This window comes from Girardinichthys multiradiatus, chromosome 21 (assembly GCF_021462225.1).
Source record: "Girardinichthys multiradiatus isolate DD_20200921_A chromosome 21, DD_fGirMul_XY1, whole genome shotgun sequence".
NCBI classification, from domain to species: domain Eukaryota; kingdom Metazoa; phylum Chordata; class Actinopteri; order Cyprinodontiformes; family Goodeidae; genus Girardinichthys; species Girardinichthys multiradiatus.
The window spans coordinates 367,683-386,882 of NC_061813.1; the positions used below are offsets into that span (position 1 = coordinate 367,683).

The following is a 19,200-nucleotide window of genomic DNA, read 5'->3' on the forward strand; positions in this document are numbered from 1 at the left end:
GAAGTATATGCTGTTGGTTGATGCATTTATCAAACAAAAATAGTGGGACTTCTTAGTTTATATGTATTAAATGATTAAATAAAAAATAAATGTTATTTTTCAGTACCTAAACTAGTGATTGCTGATCAGCGGCGATTGACTATTTCCAATCTCTAAACGAGCAGACTCTATTTTTCCCTCCTTAGAAAACCATGTTGGAAGACACATCCTGAGGCTGCATATGATGTTCCTCTGTTTTAGAGCAGGTTCATAAAGTCATGCTTAAATCACCCTGAGTACCTCCACCAATATGGACAGTGACATTGCTCTGATGATTTAACAGTGATGTTACAAAAATTCATTTTGTTCCCTTCCAGTTTGTGAAATGATGCCACCATAAAAGCTGTGATCAAAGTAAAATGTCGCCTCATAAATGTGTGTGTTGTTTTATGAGTTTAATCTGAGAGTTACATCCCTTACAGGTTGATGACAGTTCAGGCTTCATGGGTAGTTTGCTATAACAAAGATCTAACACGGGGTCAACTTCACAATAAAAAGGACATTCACTGCTACCTACACAACTGCCAGTTCTTTCCCTAAAAAGAGGACTTCATAAGGATTTCATTTCATTATAAAAATCCCAAACTTGCAGCCCTACTGAAAAGCATTGTTTTGCTCAGAGATAAATTGTGTACATGAACATTTACAAAATGAAAGAGGTGATGATGAAGACGATGTTAAAAAAGAAAGATCAATGACAAGAAGCTTCCTTAAACACCTCCATCATCCCCTTCAGGCACAAACATGCTTCAGCAGATCGATCCATCCAGACATCAGTGCAGCACACAAGCATGATACCAGATTCCTCAGTCGGTGAATTAAACCAGAAAACGGGATAAAAATGTCTTAAACTCCCTTTCGGAACAAAGGTTGAGGGAGATGGGATGAAGACTCATGCTGACATAGATGGTGTAATGCTAATGGTATGGATTCCAGTCAAGAGGTGTGCATGTGTGTGTGTTTGGGAGTTGGGTCTACATCTTGATTCCCTCCTGTTGACTGAGCTGAGACAACGTTTTCTTGATCCGGAGAGCGGTGAGTCGAGCTGCGCCATTTGCATACCAGCACTCCCTCATGATCTTAGCCATCACCCTCAAAGCCTGTACAGAAGACAAAGACAAACATCAGCAGCTCCTCCCACTGACTACATATGAGTTCCCTTCTGTTTGTTCACAGTGATCTGCAGCCTGACAAAGGAATTAAAAGTAAAGCAACACGTTTAGCCCCAGCTACTGTTCCTCAAAGCCTTATCGCTCCTCACCCTTAAGGTTTCCAGCCAAACATCCTTACAGACATTAACTTAATACCATGAAGTGCTGCTGCTCAGCAGTCAGCTGAACACAAACTATCAGCAGGTCTACTGATGTGTCTGTAGGGATGGGTACCTTTCACATTTGAATCGATATGATACCTGGGAATCGGTATTGATACTCAACGGTACCATTTCTGGTACTTGTGTGTCTTTATGTGGTAATAAATGTTAATTTATTAACCAGGTGCTTCGTCAGATAAGAAGTATTCCTGCACTTTGCGTCACAAATATTGCATCGAGAGTAATCTGCAGCGCATTTTGAAAAGTGGAGCCATACTTTCCAGCGCTTTCTATCAGCCATGCTTTGCTGACTGTAGCAGCGGCTGCTGACGTCATTACGCTCTTGTGTGAAATGCTGTGTTCATGTCTGACATGGAAAATCGCTCACTTTTCCACTCCCTCAATGTCACAATGATGTGTTTAGGTACCGAAACATGGTACCGTTAGATTTTACGTGAATCAGTACTTGCTGGTACAGACGGATTTCAGTCTTTGTGGCATATATTTAACAAGGTGTGGAGAGGTGTCAGGTGTCTGATGAAAAGTATTTTATCAAAATAACCTTTAGTAAGGTATGAAACATACTTTTCATTCATCTAATATTTATGTGTTTAAAATATTTGTATTGATCTGATGTAATATTCTAATCTTGAATGTCACGTTTGCATCAGCTGTAAGCAGAAATCATTATAATTAACAGCATTAAAACTTCATTCTGTGTTTAATGAATCTATATACTTTGTTTCACTTCGTGAACTGAGTCACTAAAATAAATGAACTTTCAATTATATTCTAATTTAGAATTTTTGTTCTTGAAACTTTTTACAACTAAACTGACTTAGGTTTAGGGTTAGGCTAAATTGTGACTATAACTAATTGAAAATGTACTGTCAAAACTAATACGGGTCCCAGAGTGGTACTGAAAGCCATTCCTAATCCGTCCTGAGAGTCCCTTGTCAACAGCTTTCTGGTTGTCCAAGAGGAATAGGGCCTGAATGAGGCCCTTGCATGGATTAGAAAAGTAAAGATGATGCACATTTGTGCCTTTAATCCAGGATTGGGTTCTACTTTAGAAACCCTAAAATATGTGTTAAATCATCATCATTAAAATATGGGCATGTGCTCTAACTTGCACCCACGCACAAACAATTACTTTCACCCATTTTATTGTTTCCTTTTACTTTTTATGCTTTTTACATTTGTTACTTTGGTTTAAAAAGTTACTGTTTCCAGGTTTTGAAATTAATCCAATTTGTATTTCAATTTCAGTGCCAAATGGTCACAAAATCAATGTCATCAGCACAAATATTATACTGAAGCAATATTATACTGTTCTGTTGACGACTGTTTAACAAGAAACTAAAAACTACTGGTATTTTGTAACCACTAATTTAAAAACTGTTTTATAAAAAAGTTTGACTTGATCTCTAATGAACAGCTCAGACCCAGTGCAGAAACGCCATCCGTCTAGACATTACAATGATTCAGCTTTCAGATGAATGTCTTCCTGTCTGCTGTGGTGAGGTTGGAAACAGCAGCTGGTATTTATGGGTCTGTGTGTCTGGGCCTTAGACTCTCTGCTGAGAAGATAGTGCTACATCTGTGAACATTCCTCATTAATGCAACACACACACTTCCATCCAGCAGCCAGATTAAAGCCAACAGACGCAATAACGTGGACACACCCACCCTCAGAATTATTCTGCCGTATAAAGCAGACATACTTGAAACCTTTTTCTTATATAGACTTTTAGAGTTAAATATTTTCAGGCATTTATTGGAATATAGCGGTGTGAAATAAGGGGTAACAAAGATTAAGTAATCAGCAGTGAAAAATGTAGCCTTTCTATGAATGGTAAAAATACATTTTAATTCAAGTCTTACCTGGTTTCATGTCAGGCAGTGCACTGCTGCTCAGTCCCTTCTCCACAAAAAGGGAATTTTACACAAAGCACACATATTCATACCCATGAAAGTTTTCTACATTTTGTGTTATTCCAGAAACAAACTGTATTAGGGTTTTATGTGACAGATCAAAATAAAAGTAGTGCATAATTGTGGAAGGAAAATGATGTATTTCAACATTTTTAAATAAAACATCTGAAATCTGTAGTGTGCATTTGTATTTGGCTCTGAGTCCATTTTTTGTACAACCGCCTTTCAATGCATTTAAAGCTGCAAGTCTTTCTGGGCATGTCTCTACCAGGTTTGCACATCTAGAAAGTGAGATGTCTGAAAAAACTCAAGCTCAATCAGAATGAGTCTTGCCACAGATTCTTAATTGGATTTAGGTCTAGACATTGACTGGGTTATTTTAACATATTAATATACCTTGATCTAGCTGTTTAGTTACGGCTGCTATCCTGAAATGAATTACAGTCTCAAGTTTTTGGTAGGCTCTTCCTTCCGGAATTGCCCTGTATTTAGCTCTAACCATCTGCTCATCAACGTGACCAGCTTCACTTCCCATCTCAAGAAAAACTTTCTCACAGCGTGATGCTGCCAACATGCTATACAGGGTGACACAGTTAGTTTTCCTCCACATAGTTTTGCATGTAGGCTAAAGTTACACTTTGGTCTCATCTCATCCAAATGTTTGCTGCTCCCCCCCTACATGGCTTGTGGTAAACTGCAACCAAAGGTCTTGTGGCTTTCTTTCAAATGAGTTTGTTTGCACTTTTGGCATATTCTTCTTCTCCCACCCAGTGACCATTGAAGAGAGCCCTTTACTAAGAGCAGCAAAAGAAGGAATGGGTGGACAGACTGACCAGAGCTCTGAGAGATGTCCAAAGCTTGTGATATTTTGAAAACCCAAACCTCCTTTAAACTTCTCCACAACTTTATTCCTGGCCTATTTGTTGTATTTCATGGTCTTCATTATTCTGTTTGTTCACTAATGCTCTATAACAAACATCTGAGGTCTTCACAGAACAACATTATTATACACAGAGTAAATTCCCCAAAGAAGGAGTCAATAAAAAGAAAAAAGCATGACTTCTGAAGGAAGCTAATTTTACTTAGGAATATTACATTAAAAGAGGCTGAATACATATTCACATCACACTTTCAGATTTGCTGTTGTGAAGACTGTTTGAAGACCATACATAATTTATCACCCACTTTGAGTTGGTTGACATAAACTCAAAATATCCACTGAAGTGTGCAGGTATATTGTGACAGAACTACTACTTGCTAAACTGGTCTGCCTGTGTGGACAAAATTCCTTCTGGAAATTCACTGTCCATTGTGCATCACTAATGTTTAAACATGAGCAGATGTCAGACATTCCTTTGTTAACCTGCAAAAGAAAAAGTGATGACAGATCCAACCTGAAAGCAAAGAGGCCTTGGCCTTTGTGCTGGAGTTACAAGTCAGGATAAACAGGTTGAAGACTGACTGCACAACTGAAGGCGAATTACATAAAAACACTGGGTATAGTTAAACAGAACCCGACAGAGAAAAAAGATGACCTGAGGGTGATTTTTTCTGTTTCCTCTGCTAACAGAAAACTAAACTGCAGCATGATGAAATGATCCAAGCTTAAAGCTGGTAAAAGCTACATGATGGCGAACGTAAAGAAAGGGGCAAACTAACAGCAGCTTGGTGTGCAGACAACATTTAATCCTTCCGCTGATTTTGATCCTTAGTCCAGGAAAATCCTGACCTGAGCTTATAATTTGGTTGAAAAGTTTTCTAAAGATATTTTACCTCAGCCTACTCAGCTTGATCATTTTTCTAGGAAAACTGAGCAAGGTCAAAGTGCCTCTGAAACAGCCTGTCAAAGCTGAGTTGGTCAACATGAACTCTCTGCTCTGGTAGAATCTCTATCTCTTCTTATGCTTCCTGAATACTGTAGCATTTGGATTCTATAATGTGACGCTTGTCGTTTTCCCCTGTATTAGAAATGCTCATTAGAGTATGTTGCCCTTTGTTTCTATGGCAATACACAGCTTTCAGTTTAACCAAGGAGCCAAAAAGACTGGATTCTAACCTTTTAGTTGTCCTAATTCTGGTTTTATTTTGGAAGAAGGGATTTAGACTCAGATGCCACATCATCTATCCTACCTCACAGCTTTGCCAGCGGTTGGGAATATTTGGTCGAAGTTTCTGCTCGCAGACCACCTTCCTCATTTCCTCCACTGATGGATCTGACTGGACGAGGTCATAGTAGGGCAGCTGGTAGTCCTCATGAATGCCTGACAGAAGCAAAAACATGAGGTCAAAATAAATGCAGTTTCTTCCTATAATTGCCATGATAATTTTCTGTGTAATCCTCACCTCCCACAGAGCAGCGGCTGGCGATCTCCCAGAAGACCAGGCCCATGGCATAGATATCAGCTCGCTTAAACGACTCGAAGTGCTTCATGTTTATGGAGTCATCCAGCACCTCTGGAGCCATGTACCTAAGAGGGAACGACATGGAGTGTTACCAAACAAATGCCTAAGTATGGAATCAAGTTACAAAAAATCTAATTGTATTTCATAATCATACACCAACTAATGTGTGATGTGATGGTATTTAATGCCCCATAATGCATTACCTGGCTGTGAAATCCACCTAGCCAATGTTTGATGTGTAATTTACCTGGTACATATCTAACTTTAACTGCTAAGGAAATGTTTGTCCAAATTGATGAATTCACCCTCTCACCATGTTGCTATTTTGCCACTTTCTACTTTCATTTCGCATCCATACACAAACTATTTTGGACCTGTGTATTTAACCATTTCACTACAGGCAATTTGTCTTATCTGTTTTCATGAATTATAGAGATAGATAGTCACCAATGACAGCAAACCTATTGGACAATGGCCTTCATCCTGCCACTTCTTGGTGGATCAGAGACCTTCTCACCAAGTTCAGAGAGTAAGCAGACCAATTTCATTTAAAAAATAGCACAATGTTTGTCGGTATGATGACAATAAAGATCTCTACTATTTTATTTTGTCAAAAGTTCGACATTTAATTTTATTTAATTACATATTATTGTCTAAAAACCTTGAATTTTACCCCATTTGCAACTATTCTGGTGTGCAATTCAGTTCAGTTTATTTATATAGTAACACGGTTACTTTAAGACAAATCAAAATTATATACAGAAATTCATAATTAATCTAATAACATAAAAACAATAACATTTCAATTCAATTTTAGCTATGATGCAATGCAGTCCAGTTCAGAGCCCTGATCAATCCAAAATAATTGTCACATTGTCACAAAGTGATCTTCTGCTGGTAGATAGTGTATAGTTTAGCAATAAATCCACATTTTCTCAAAGTTATTAGTACCTGAAATCATATCCTGTTTCAAACGGCTACATTCTGTACACAAGGAACTCTGATATGAAGGGACCAAGACAGAAAGGCATAATAAAACGGTCAACATCACCCATCTAAGATATGAAACCTCTATAAACAGATATATTGCAGAATAAAGGTAAGTTAAATTATGATCATATTGTAACTATTATCTAAGAAGAACATGAATAAATGAGATTTGCAGATTCATCAAATTATCTATGATCTTTTTATGGAATTTCCATATCTGGAGTTAAACATTTAGAAATTTTGGATATCGGTTATCACCCTTTAGAGGAGCTTTCTCTACATCTCAGAGCATCAAATGTAGCCACATGATGTAGTTAGCTCCTGTTCTGTAACATAAACTGGTCTGCTCCTCATGGGTCATTATGTGCTGCGGAAAACTGTGGCAGAGATGGCAAATGTTTTTGACCAAAATAAATTCTGAATATTTCAACATGTTTTATGATGTTGGCTGTTTGTTGAAATGAATGAGAACACTCACAACCAAGCAACTACAAACATGAACAAAATGATTCATTTCTGATTAACTCTAAACTTTACCCAGTTTTGGACTAAATTTTGTTACGACCTATGTCCCAAAATGTGAAAGAAACCCCTACAGTGACTGTTGGCTACGAGCTAAACACCTTTGATGCCATTTTCACTCTCAGCCTCAGAATCATAAAAGGGAAACCATTTCCCATTTACTTTTGCTTTAGTCTGACAGCTTTTGTGAAAAATAATTGTGGACACCACTCTCTACAATGACTAGTCATGTGTTCCACTATGTAAGCATCATTTCTCATGTAAGAGACTAGGTAATGTTATTTTGTCTAAAGGTTTTTGTCTGGGCAGCTTTCTTCTTCATTTTCTCCTTCAGCCTGATGACCCAAAGGCCTTTTTACATACATCATGCTTTTCTTTTATTGACTACCTTTTTAAAGACACTTCACATTTGTTAGGTCAGCTTGCAATAAACAACATTCATTTTGGTTGTCTAACAGAAAGTCTTGTGGAATTTGTAAAAAATGTTACTGTCATCCTCTTAATAAAGTTAATCAGCCAACACAAACAACCTCTTTCTTAATCTTTTCTCTGTCGTATTTAGAAAGAGTGAAGCCCTGTCCTCATGGAGACAAGCTTAGGTGTAGTTCATGAGCTTGTCCAAATCTTCTGCAGTAACATGCTTGTGGAGTCTTTTCTAATCTTGTGTATGCAGAAATGCTATTGGACTCCAATGCAGATGTTTAGAAATGCAACTGTAGCCTTTCTCATTAGTATGTTTTGCAACAGCAAGGCTTTTTTGTGAAGATGCTTTGGTTTTTACCAATCATACCACTCTGCAATTCTTTGGTAGCAAGAAATCTATAAGCCATCGGTTAAAATGAATCCAGCTGATATTGATTTGCAGATATTAGCAGGAATGCTTTCTAAATACTGACTGATTTCAGCTGTTTTCTATGGCTATTTGCATTGTTTTCTTCATGTGACTAGTTTGCTCTGATTTCTTTGCATGTGTGTATTAAAATTCAGACATCTTGACTGAACTGTATGCCTTATCATATAACGCCTATATCATTAGCCTTATACAGTCACTTATTTATTCTGTGTCATGTCACATAAACAGACAGGCTTTCATAAATAAAAGATAATAAATGGAGGATATAAAACTGAAAACTGTTTCTACCAGAACAAGCGAGATAGGGATCAACTGGGCTCCTACAGTTTTCATTATAAAACCTGCACGCTCAAATTGCTAAGATTTTATAACATTCCAGACATTTGAGTACAAAATATTAACTTCAGTGGGTCTGTAGGTCCCAAAAAAAAAAAAAAAATCATAAAACACAAAATGCTAAATTTGCCTTCTGATTTTAAAAGCATGATATTAGGCCATTTTTATGGGGCACCTGGAATAACCCTAACCCTAACAGCTGTACATCAAAATCAATGGCTCTTGGACTTGGTCAAAAATATGACCAAAATACCCTAGACTAAATTCTGATGGTCCAAAGGATAGTATAGTAGTTTTAGTGCGTAGAGACCAAATAAAACACAAAATTTAACATTTCTAGTAGGTGTACAGTCATACTCAGTAAATAAGTAATTTTCGATGAATTAGAATAGTATTGAAATGTTTATTTATTTTAGTAACTTATTTCGCTAAGTCAAACACATTAATTAGATTAATTTCGCACAGCCTTTATTTCTGTTACGTATAATTATTTTTAACTTCCGCCAATGAAAACACGACAGATCAGAATATTACATCAGACCTATAAAAATACATTTTTTATACAGAAATGTAGGGTTAATGAAAAGAATGTTTACCAACTACTAAAAGGTTGTTATTTCCAAAAGGTACTTTTAATCGGACAAACGAGCCTCATTGGAACGTATGCTCTGATTTATTGAATATGACTCCAAGTTAAGTAGGTAAAGTGAAAGTAAGTTGTGATATGGCAAAGGTAAAAGGTGAATGGCCTGAACTTGTATAGTGCTTTATCAAGTCCCCAGAGACCCCAAAGCCCTTTACACTGCAAGCAGTCATCCACCCATTCATACACACATGCGCACAATGACAGTGGTAAGCTAAATCAGGATACCCCCAGGTTTCTTCAAGTCAAATTTAAGAGTTTTTAAGACCTTTTTAAAGACCACTGAGAATAAAATGTTATGCCAACTTTACAGCCATACCAGGAAAATTATGAAGGATATAATGGAAAATCAGAATTAATTTTAAGCCCTAGAATATAATTACTTGCCAAGTACTTGAATTCCATAAAACATTTTACTGGATTTAGACTGTCATATATAACACACATTAGCTTTGTGAGATGTGCAATAAAGTTAAAAATATGCATATTTCTCACACTAACAGCCAACACCACACACTATTGCCTCACAAACAACCTTTTTGCTATTCAAGCTTCTGTGTGAACTGAAGGTAAAAAAACAACAACAAAAAAAACAGGCAAACCACGTAGTAGATTAGGATCCGAAAGTGCAGCAATCAAATTTACAGCTAGAGTGGGTGTCCGTTAATGACACAAGAGCCTACGGTCTTCAGAGCTCTGGTGCATTGGCTGCAATCTGTTCATCCAGGTTCTTGAGGTCAGCAAACGTCTCCTTGTGGCTTCTTCTGAAAGCACTGGACGCCGTCTGAGCTCTGCAATCTTGCTGCCAACTTGCTTGGCCTCAGCCTCATTCGTTAACTTGTCAGCATCTCTGGTCAGAACTTCAGACACTTCCTGGATGGCCATTTTACTCTTTTTAAGTTGCTCAAGGTGCTCCTCCATGGCCCTTCTTCTCTGGCCCTTTGCCTTGGATGCCTTCTTTCTTCTCTCATTCTCAAGATGGATTCGGTATCTGGTCCTGGCTGCTGCAACAGAGGACAGGAGCTCCGGTGTGAGGAGGACCTTAGTAACCCCCTATGTAGCAACACATAATCACAGACAATGCTATTTTCAATGACGCTGTCCACCTGGATATTGCGGATCTCAACTTTATGATGGAGAACCCCGTTCTCCACTGTACCCAGGCCATAAGGAGAAAAAGCTTTTGGAGGAAAGCCCTGAGCTCTGGGTAGGGCTCGCTGATGAAACGATGAAGGAATGTGTCTTGCCTCTTCTCCATTGGATTGAAGGGCAGGACCTCCTCATTCTTTACCTCACAGAAACTGTGAAAATTGCTGGATGGTTAGATCACCTGTAGAAAAAGTGAATAAAAAAGTGTTTAAAAGTAGTAATGTTGATATATAAATACTATATATTATCAATAGTTTAATAATATGCACTTGCACTTTTGCAAGTTGCATGCCTAAGTTAACATGTTAATCCAAAATAATGTAATAATAATTATGTACCAGCAGCAACAGCTCCTGCCAGCTGCTTGTCTTGGAGAAACGTTTTGACTAGACACTTCATCTTGCCCTGCCACAAGTCTGGATCTGAATACATCATGGCTGGGCTAAGACATATCATCTGTCTCAAAGTCAAGGGGCTCTCCTCCTGAATCTTCTTCACCATTCTGTATAGACTCCCCGATGCATACCTTTTTGAACTGGAGGACAGAAAGCTCCCCTACGATGGGTCTATTCTGCCACTGGAGCTCCTAAAGATGCAAATAGGCACTAACGTAAGAAAATGTTTTCTTCTCCCTCCTCTATTCTGCTGGCTGACCCAGTGAGTAAACAGGCCATGTAACTTCCACAAGAATGACACACACACGATTCTTTCCACAATACCTTTAGAAAAGACTCTGGTCTAATGCCAATGTCGACAGCTCTCGGATTATTCCTAGGCTGCGTGTCGGTGACATCAAGCTGCTCTATTTGTAGAGATGCGACGTCATGGAGAAGTTCTCTCTTAGTAAATCGCATCAGCAAACTCTGCAAAGACAAAAAATACACATTATTAGGGAATGAGATAACGAGTTAACAATATTTTTTAATGTAAGATATGTCAATGTCTGCATTCCTGGGCAGCAGCTTTATTATTTATTTGTATACATTATAAAATGAATCAGTCTCAGCAGTAGTGCTATGTGCTGGTGGGGAATAAAAGATGATTAAAAATAATATTCACAGTGCAATGAAAACACCTCACCTTCAGCAGGTCAGCCATGTCGTTTCCAATGAAAGGCAGCACAAGCTCATCAGTCTGGTATTTGGTGAGGAAAGGTGTCATGCTTCATGGGACCGCCATGAAGAAATGCAACTTGCCCCTAATGAGAGGGTCTTTGGTTGCAGCCACCACGGTGACGTAAAGAAAGAAGTCCCAGCCTTTTGGTTGTGGCAGCCTCAACATGCTTTGTCATGTCCGGCCAGATGACAGGGACCTCTCCACCACTGGGAGGTTTCTCAACCCAGCGGTGGCCACAAAAAGGCAGAGTGAAGACTTTGGATTTAGTGATATTACAGATATCCTTTCTTCTTACTGCCACATTGTGTGCAGAGCCCTGAGAAACTTCTCTATGTGCCAATCAATGAATCCATACGTGAAAGCATTGTGGAGAGAATGGAGGCCACAACTCCCATCCACTAGCAGCTGAGCAGCCCCAAACTGTTCTGCATGCTCTTGCTGCTGCATTTCTAAAAGAAACACCAATTTACATTGGGCATGTCCGTGGACACAGAGACCATCTTTCTCAGATCAAAGTCATATACACATTCCTATAGGAATCAAAATCTAGTTTTAGCATAACATGTGCACATACAGTACAGACCAAAGTTTGTACACACCTTCTCATTCAAAGAGTTTTCTTTATTTTCATGACTATGAATATTGTAGCTTCACACTGAAGGCATCAAAACTATGAATTAAATCATGTGGAATTATATACTGAACAAAAAAGTGTGAAACAACTGAAAATATGTCTTATATTCTAGGTTCTTCAAAGTAGCCACCTTTTGCTTTGATTACTGCTCCACACACTCTTGGCATTCTGTTGATGAGCTTCAAGAGGTAGTCACCTGAAATGGTTTTCCAACAGTCTTGAAGGAGTTCCCAGAGATGCTTAGCACTTGTTGGACCTTTTGCCTTCACTGTGCGGTCCAGTTCACCCCAAACCATCTCGATTGGGTTCAGGTCCGGTGACTGTGGAGGCCAGGTCATCTGGCGCAGCACCCCATCACTCTCCTTCTTGGTCAAATAGTCCTTACACAGCCTGGAGGTGTGTTTGGGGTCATTGTCCTGTTGAAAAATAAATGATGGTCCAACTAAATGCAAACCGGATGGAATAGCATGCTGCTGCAAGATGCTGTGGTAGCCATGCTGGTTCAGTATGCCTTCAATTTTGAATAAATCCCCAACAGTGTCACCAGCAAAGCACCCCCACACCATCACACCTCCTCCTCCATGCTTCACGGTGGGAACCAGGCATGTAGAGTCCATCCGTTCACCTCTTCTGCGCTGCACAAAGACACGGTGGTTGGAACCAAAGATCTCAAACTTGGACTCATCAGACCAAAGCACAGATTTCCACTGGTCTAATGTCCATTCCTTGTGTTCTTTAGCCCAAACAAGTCTCTTCTGCTTGTTGCCTGTCCTCAGCAGTGGTTTCCTAGCAGCTATTTTACCATGAAGGCCTGATTCACACAGTCTCCTCTTAACAGTTGTTCTAGAGATGTGTCTGCTGCTAGAACTCTGTGTGGCATTGACCTGTTCTCTAATCTGAGCTGCTGTTAACCTGCGATTTCTGAGGCTGGTGACTCGGATGAACTTATCGTCCGCAGCAGAGGTGACTCTTGGTCTTCCTTTCCTGGGGCGGTCCTCATGTGAGCCCGTTTCTTTGTAGCGCTTGATGGTTTTTGCGACTGCACTTGGGGACACTTTCAACGTTTTCCCAATTGTTCAGACTGACTGACCTTCATTTCTTAAAGTAATGATGGCCACTCGTTTTTCTTTACTTAGCTGCTTTTTTCTTGCCATAATACAAATTCTAACAGTCTATTCAGTAGGACTATCAGCTGTGTACTGTATCCACCTCCTGTACAACACAACTGATGGTCCCAACCCCATTTATAAGGCCTGAAATCCCACTTATTAAACCTGACAGGGCACACCTGTGAAGTGAAAACCATTTCAGGTGACTACCTCTTGAAGCTCATCAACAGAATACCAAGAGTGTGTGGAGCAGTAATCAAAGCAAAAGGTGGCTACTTTGAAGCACCTAGAATATAAGACATATTTTCAGTTGTTTCACACTTTTTTGTTCAGTATATAATTCCACATGTGTTAATTCATAGTTTTGATGCCTTCAGTGTGAAGCTACAATATTCATAGTCATGACAATAAAGACAACTCTTTGAATGAGAAGGTGTGTCCAAACCTTTGGTCTGTACTGTAGGTATGTATTGTTGTATTACATACATGTTAGTTAGCAGTGGTGGAGAAAGTATTCAGAGCCTCTATTTATGTGGAAGTACTAATACCTCACTGTAAAAATATTATGTAATGCACTGAAAAAGTTTACTTTATAACTCTGTGTACTTACTAGGTAAAATTATGAATAATTTGGAAAAGGTGAACGTAATCAAAGCAGAATTCAATAAACTAAAGGTTTGAGGTAGAAATATCCTGTATCACACTGCAAACAACATATTTCACTATGGGATATTGTGCTAGTTATTTTCCCCATTAATGGAGTGCAAAGAAAAAAAAAAGAAAATAAATAAAATAATACCATAGTGGGAATTGTCACATTTTTCCAGACCCCAAAAGTGATTTCTTCACAATTCTTGTTTCGTCAGTCCAAACCTCAAAACTGTTACAAATTCATTCAAATAATCAAAAGGAAAGTCTGAACTTATTCTAATTTGTGAAACTGGAACCATAAAATGTTTTTGCAATTAAAATTGACCTAAATGATCAATGTTAATTACATTTCTGTCAATCAACTAACGTCCAAGCTGTCCACAACTGTTAATATTACTTAGAAACTTAACACGCTGCATGAATTTTGAGCTTTTCTAACAGTTCAAACCAAATCCATTTTAGTCTACATCGTGAGGACAGGTTGTAATTAAGCATAATATTCATAAAACGTTCTTCTGAATGATACTTACTCTAACATGTTTCAGCACGTCCCCCACTGTTGCATGACCCATAACTGGGACCCAAAATATCTTGACTGGACTTGCTCATTGACCCAGTAGCGCAGGTGAAGCTCTAGCTTTGTTGATCTAGATTTGTTGCAGGTGGCCTCGCTGACCTGGTCAGTCAGCTGTTTAGTGATAAATGGAGCCAGACCAAATTTGGTAGTGTACGTTGTCTTGTTGTATCCACATGTGAAATTAGCCTCAGAGTCTTGAAACATTGTTTTGAATATTACGTTAATTTCATCATTCGAAGTAAATGAGTGGTCCAAAACGGTTTTCAGGTTCTAAACCACCTTTGCCCGAAGAGTTGGCGTAACGTGTAGCCACATTGAGTTCGCAGTTTCACATGCTGCACTACCGATGATGCGGTGTCTTCAGTATTACTAGTAGTGACAGCGGTGCCGGTTGTTAGTGAAGAACCTTGCTTTGAATAGAACTGAGCTATAGGCGCCTGTTGTTGGTGAGCTGTAGCACAAGTGACGTGTTTGCCGCTCTCATATGGAAGTCCAAAGCTATAAATCCCATCATTCCCAAATCTTAAAAGATTTTACAGCACAAACTCATTGGGCCTCATGATCATTGCCCACATAACCCACAGGTATTTTGGATTTTGCTGCCACTTTGGGTTAAAATGGCACTTGCCTATTCTGAGGCACACTAGGCTAACTCACTAGCACGGTGAGAAATGTACACACACCAACAACACATTTTACAACAGTTATTTATGACATTATGACTTTTATTGTCCTGTGAAAAGGACAAAAAAAGATTTAAGACCTTTATAAACAGCATTTAATACTTTGGAGGTTTCACCTGGACCCCTTCTACTTATGTCAGGCTGGTAGGAGGCTCTTGCAGCCATCATTAAAACTCTGCCCTTGCAATCTTGCTACTCAGCAAACCCTTCCCACGTCCACTCACATTGCTCCTTTTTTCCCAATCACGAACACTTGAACAATTTTCTTTAATGAACTCCACCACTATAGTTGTTAAGGAATATTTTGCATGCATGTTCTTGATTTGCAATTGACTGTATTACAAATGACTATTCTCTAGTATTCTATGTTTGTTCCATGTTGTTGTCCGTTTACACTTCAATATATATGGAACCAACTTAAACGAAATACAAAAGTGTCTGTCTCTGTAATCCTTGCTCTACTAGTCGAACTCTGGCCTCAGGTCCTGGCCCAGTGCACCTGCGCTTGTGCAGTTGCAATCTTGGAACATACCTATTACGATTAGAATTATGATTCTGCAAATTGCTGCTGGCAAGAAACCAATAACAAGGAGATGAAAGCAGACAGATCCACTGACTAAACTAATGGGCTAGGTGAGACATCTAGTAGATCCATCAAGAACGTATCCCATATTGTTCACTGTTTGAGTTTTAAAAACCAAAAACAAAGTTACAACAAACATATTAACTCTATCTGAGTATATTAAATCTCAAGTCAGAAGCATCCATTGATTCATCTGTGAGGTCTGATTTTAACATTAACTACAGGAAGATAAGCAAGGTCAGCTTGTGTTGTTCTGATACTAATGTGGTTTTTTTTTACTGGTTCTGTTAGAAATTTGACTGATCAAAACCAGAACTAAACTCTAGAGCAGTGCTCTCCAAACATTTGGCCATTGGACAAAAAATATCAAGTTCCGAGAGACCACAAAAGTTAGATTTGCTTTTCTTTTACTAAAATGTCAAAAACAGATTTTTACCTACCCAACCTTAAACTAAACACACAATATTTTAATGAAACAAAGTAGTCTGCTTTCTGTAGAAAGGGGATCTGTAAATCACTGTAAATCTGAAACATGATAAAGTTCTCACAGGTTTGCCTGGTTTTAAAAAAAGCACCCTTAATCTTGGGGTTAGAGATCAACCTTTTTTGTGTCTTTGCACCAACAAGGAGATATGGCTTCGCCAAGTGTAATAAAATTGGCGTGACCAAGTCTGTTTTTTTGTAAAAGCTATTGGATGTTTGTATTCCTTTTTCCTATTAAATCAATGAAAAGCAAAAACATGGTTGATAAAAGATGAATACTATGTGTTGCACCTTACATTTTCCATTTTTGGGACATTTTAATTTGTCTGTATTTTTTTTTTTGAAAGGCCTTGAATCAGGGAAAATTGCACCCAAACATTTTTGAAATGTGTTTCTGCATCAACCCCCTTAGCTGGCAAACCAAATTTAGGCCATTCTTGAATTGTGATCAAAGGCCAGCCAATTTTGTTCCAGGGCCACAAATGTCCTCTGGGCCGCATTTGGACACACCTGTTGTAGAGTTTCAAACATGGCAGCACAATGTTTTGATTGACTGCTGTTCCCCATGAGCCCGCCTCTAGCTCCTCTCAGCACTGGATCATCAAGGCCAAGGCTAGGATGTCAGTCAGTCATTTTCTATACCACTTCCTCCATAGTGGGTCGGGGGGAAGCTGGTGCCTATCTCCAGCAGTCTATTGGCGAGAGGCAGGGTACTCTGTGCTCAACCAAGTCAAGATGTGCGATGCTGATAGACTGAATTATGAAAATGAATGAAAAAGTTGTTCAAAGAAATATTAGGTTAAGGTAAATGCACTATCGTAATCAGGTTATTGCACCTCTTTTTCTCTTTATAAACAGAGAACTGTTTCTTTTTTTGAGTTGTACAAAATCAAATTCACAATATATGAGAATAAAGGTTGATATGATACAATAATATTCATTCATTCATTCATTTTCTACCACTTATTCCATAGTGGGTCATGGGAGAGCTGGTGCCTATCTCCAGCAGTCTATGGGCGAGAGGCAGGATACACCCTGGACAGGTCGCCAGTCCATCGCAGGGCAACACACAAACAACCATGCACACACTCATTCATACACTTAAGGGCAATTTAGAGAGACCAATTAACCTAACAGGCATGTCTTTGGACTGTGGGAGGAAGCCGGAGTACCCGGTGAGAACCCACGCATGCACGGGGAGAACATGCAAACTCCATGCAGAAAGATCCCTGGCTGGGAATTGAACCCAGGACCTTCTTGCTGCAAGGCAACAGTGCTACCAACTGCGCCACCGTGCAGCCCTACAATAATAATTTTTTTTTAATCACAACAACCTGGCATTTTAAAAGGGGTGTAAAAAAAAACTTTGAAGCGCCATTGTAGAAACAAGAGGGTGTCAAGCCCTCATATCCAGAGCTCATATTAGCTTGAACTAAAACAAGACAGCGCTAGGTGATACATACCCAATACCGACAAATATCACTGTCGCGGGATCTAGTTACGTCTCTAACTGAAATATTTGTCAATAAATCACCTGAATTCTCACCTTTAGATTCAGGAAAAATCGATTCCCAACTGAGTGAATTACAAACCCTAGCCAGTTTGTTTTGAATGCTGTTCATAAAGTAATTCTAACACTGGAATCAGGCAGCAAAGACTCAAGGTTACATAAATATTAGCTTGAAACAATGAAACCCAGCAGCTTCTAAAGGTTCCTGATATTACAACTCGTACCTTTTGGTTCCCACTCTGTGGTTTGGCGCAATGTCGATGGTGTCAGTAGCAGAGTCGTGCCGAACAGCCAGACCCAAGTCAGCGATGCAGCAGGTCCCATTCTTCTTTACCAAAATGTTCTTGGACTTTAGGTCTCTGTGCGCAATTGCTGGCTTTCCTGTACACAGAGTTATAAAGTCAAGAAACGGCTTCCAACAAGGATGACTAGAGGAATAGCTAAAAGTCCATTGTATAAACAAACTCCTTAGAAACGTGGTCAGCACAAAACTGAGTCTAACTGTTTATTAAGGAGATGGGTTAGTTAAAAGTTTAGGTCAAAAGCACTCTTAACCTAGAGAATTTAAAACAATTACAAGGATGAATTTGCAACACTATTGCAATTCTCAAGAGTGCAGCTGATGCTGCTGCGTAGTGAACATCAAGTTGCAGTGTTTACCTTGTGTGCCTACGATCTCCATATGAAGGTGGGCCAGGCCGCTGGCAGTGGACAGCGACAGTTTGATCATGCCCTCCACAGTGACCGTGTAGCGGTTCAGGTAGTCAAACAGGGAGCCGTGTTCATGGTAGTCTGAAACAAGCCAGAGCTGAGTCCACGTTCCGTTATCTGCAAAACACAGAAGCACAAACACACATGATGGATTACAGCACACACGCCTGCTCAGTACCATGGACCAACAGATTTACTTCTTTTTTTTTTTAACACAGGCTGTAAATGTCATTAAAAACTTGGCAATGGCAAATTATTGATAAATATTGCTATATCAATTGCAATAAAACCACATTTTTCTCACTCTTTTGTTTCACATCTGTGCTATTGGATATTTAGCATCTTGGATGCTGTCTGTCGTGTGTGGGCATTTCATGCATGAAGACTGTTTGAGTATTACAATGGTATGCTAAGTTTGGACTCATGACCCTAGAAATATCGTGACCAAACAGGTAATGAAGTGTGCTGTCCAATCCCAGCCCTGGGGGTGGGGTGGAGAGAGAAATGGAATGGAATTGGAAATCGTTCTTTTTTGTTGGTTGTACTAAATTAATGGCCATCTGAATGAGCAGCGTTGAAGCAGGGAACATCTGAAACATGTAGGACATGAGCTCTTGGGGACCACAATTGGATAAAACTGGACTGAAATAAAGCTTTCTCAAACAAAACCACAAAGCATGTGAGGAAGTGAAAGGTGAGAAATACATATGTTGACCTCAACCTGCACTATTATTGCAACATTCGAGAATTAAATGACTATTGAACGAGTAAATATTAAACATTAAAATCATTGAGTTCCATGTGATTACATTTAGATGATGCTTAAAAAATAATGAATTTAACTAAATCCTCCATTATACACATTAAAAAGTAATGGCCCCATTATTGCAACATATGATACCATCTTGCACGGCCTCCTATTTGTCAAAACTATTTTCATATGTATTTCTGTATGTTTAAG

The 19,200-nt window shown here is 39.0% G+C and overlaps 1 protein-coding gene across 3 annotated transcripts in view; it reads right to left on the reverse strand.

Annotated features, from left to right (window-relative positions):
• Nucleotides 1–419: 419 nt before the first annotated feature.
• Nucleotides 420–19,200, reverse strand: part of tgfbr1b (transforming growth factor, beta receptor 1 b) — a 65,370-nt gene continuing 46,589 nt past the window's right edge. For all 3 annotated transcript variants that reach the window (XM_047349913.1, XM_047349912.1, XM_047349914.1), the window contains 5 exons: nucleotides 18,189–18,356; nucleotides 17,753–17,909; nucleotides 5,630–5,754; nucleotides 5,417–5,547; nucleotides 420–1,139 (listed from right to left, as the gene is read on the reverse strand). In XM_047349913.1, the coding sequence (XP_047205869.1) occupies nucleotides 1,014–1,139; nucleotides 5,417–5,547; nucleotides 5,630–5,754; nucleotides 17,753–17,909; nucleotides 18,189–18,356 (707 nt within the window). In that variant the 3' untranslated portion in view covers nucleotides 420–1,013. The remainder of the gene's footprint in view (nucleotides 1,140–5,416; nucleotides 5,548–5,629; nucleotides 5,755–17,752; nucleotides 17,910–18,188; nucleotides 18,357–19,200) is intronic.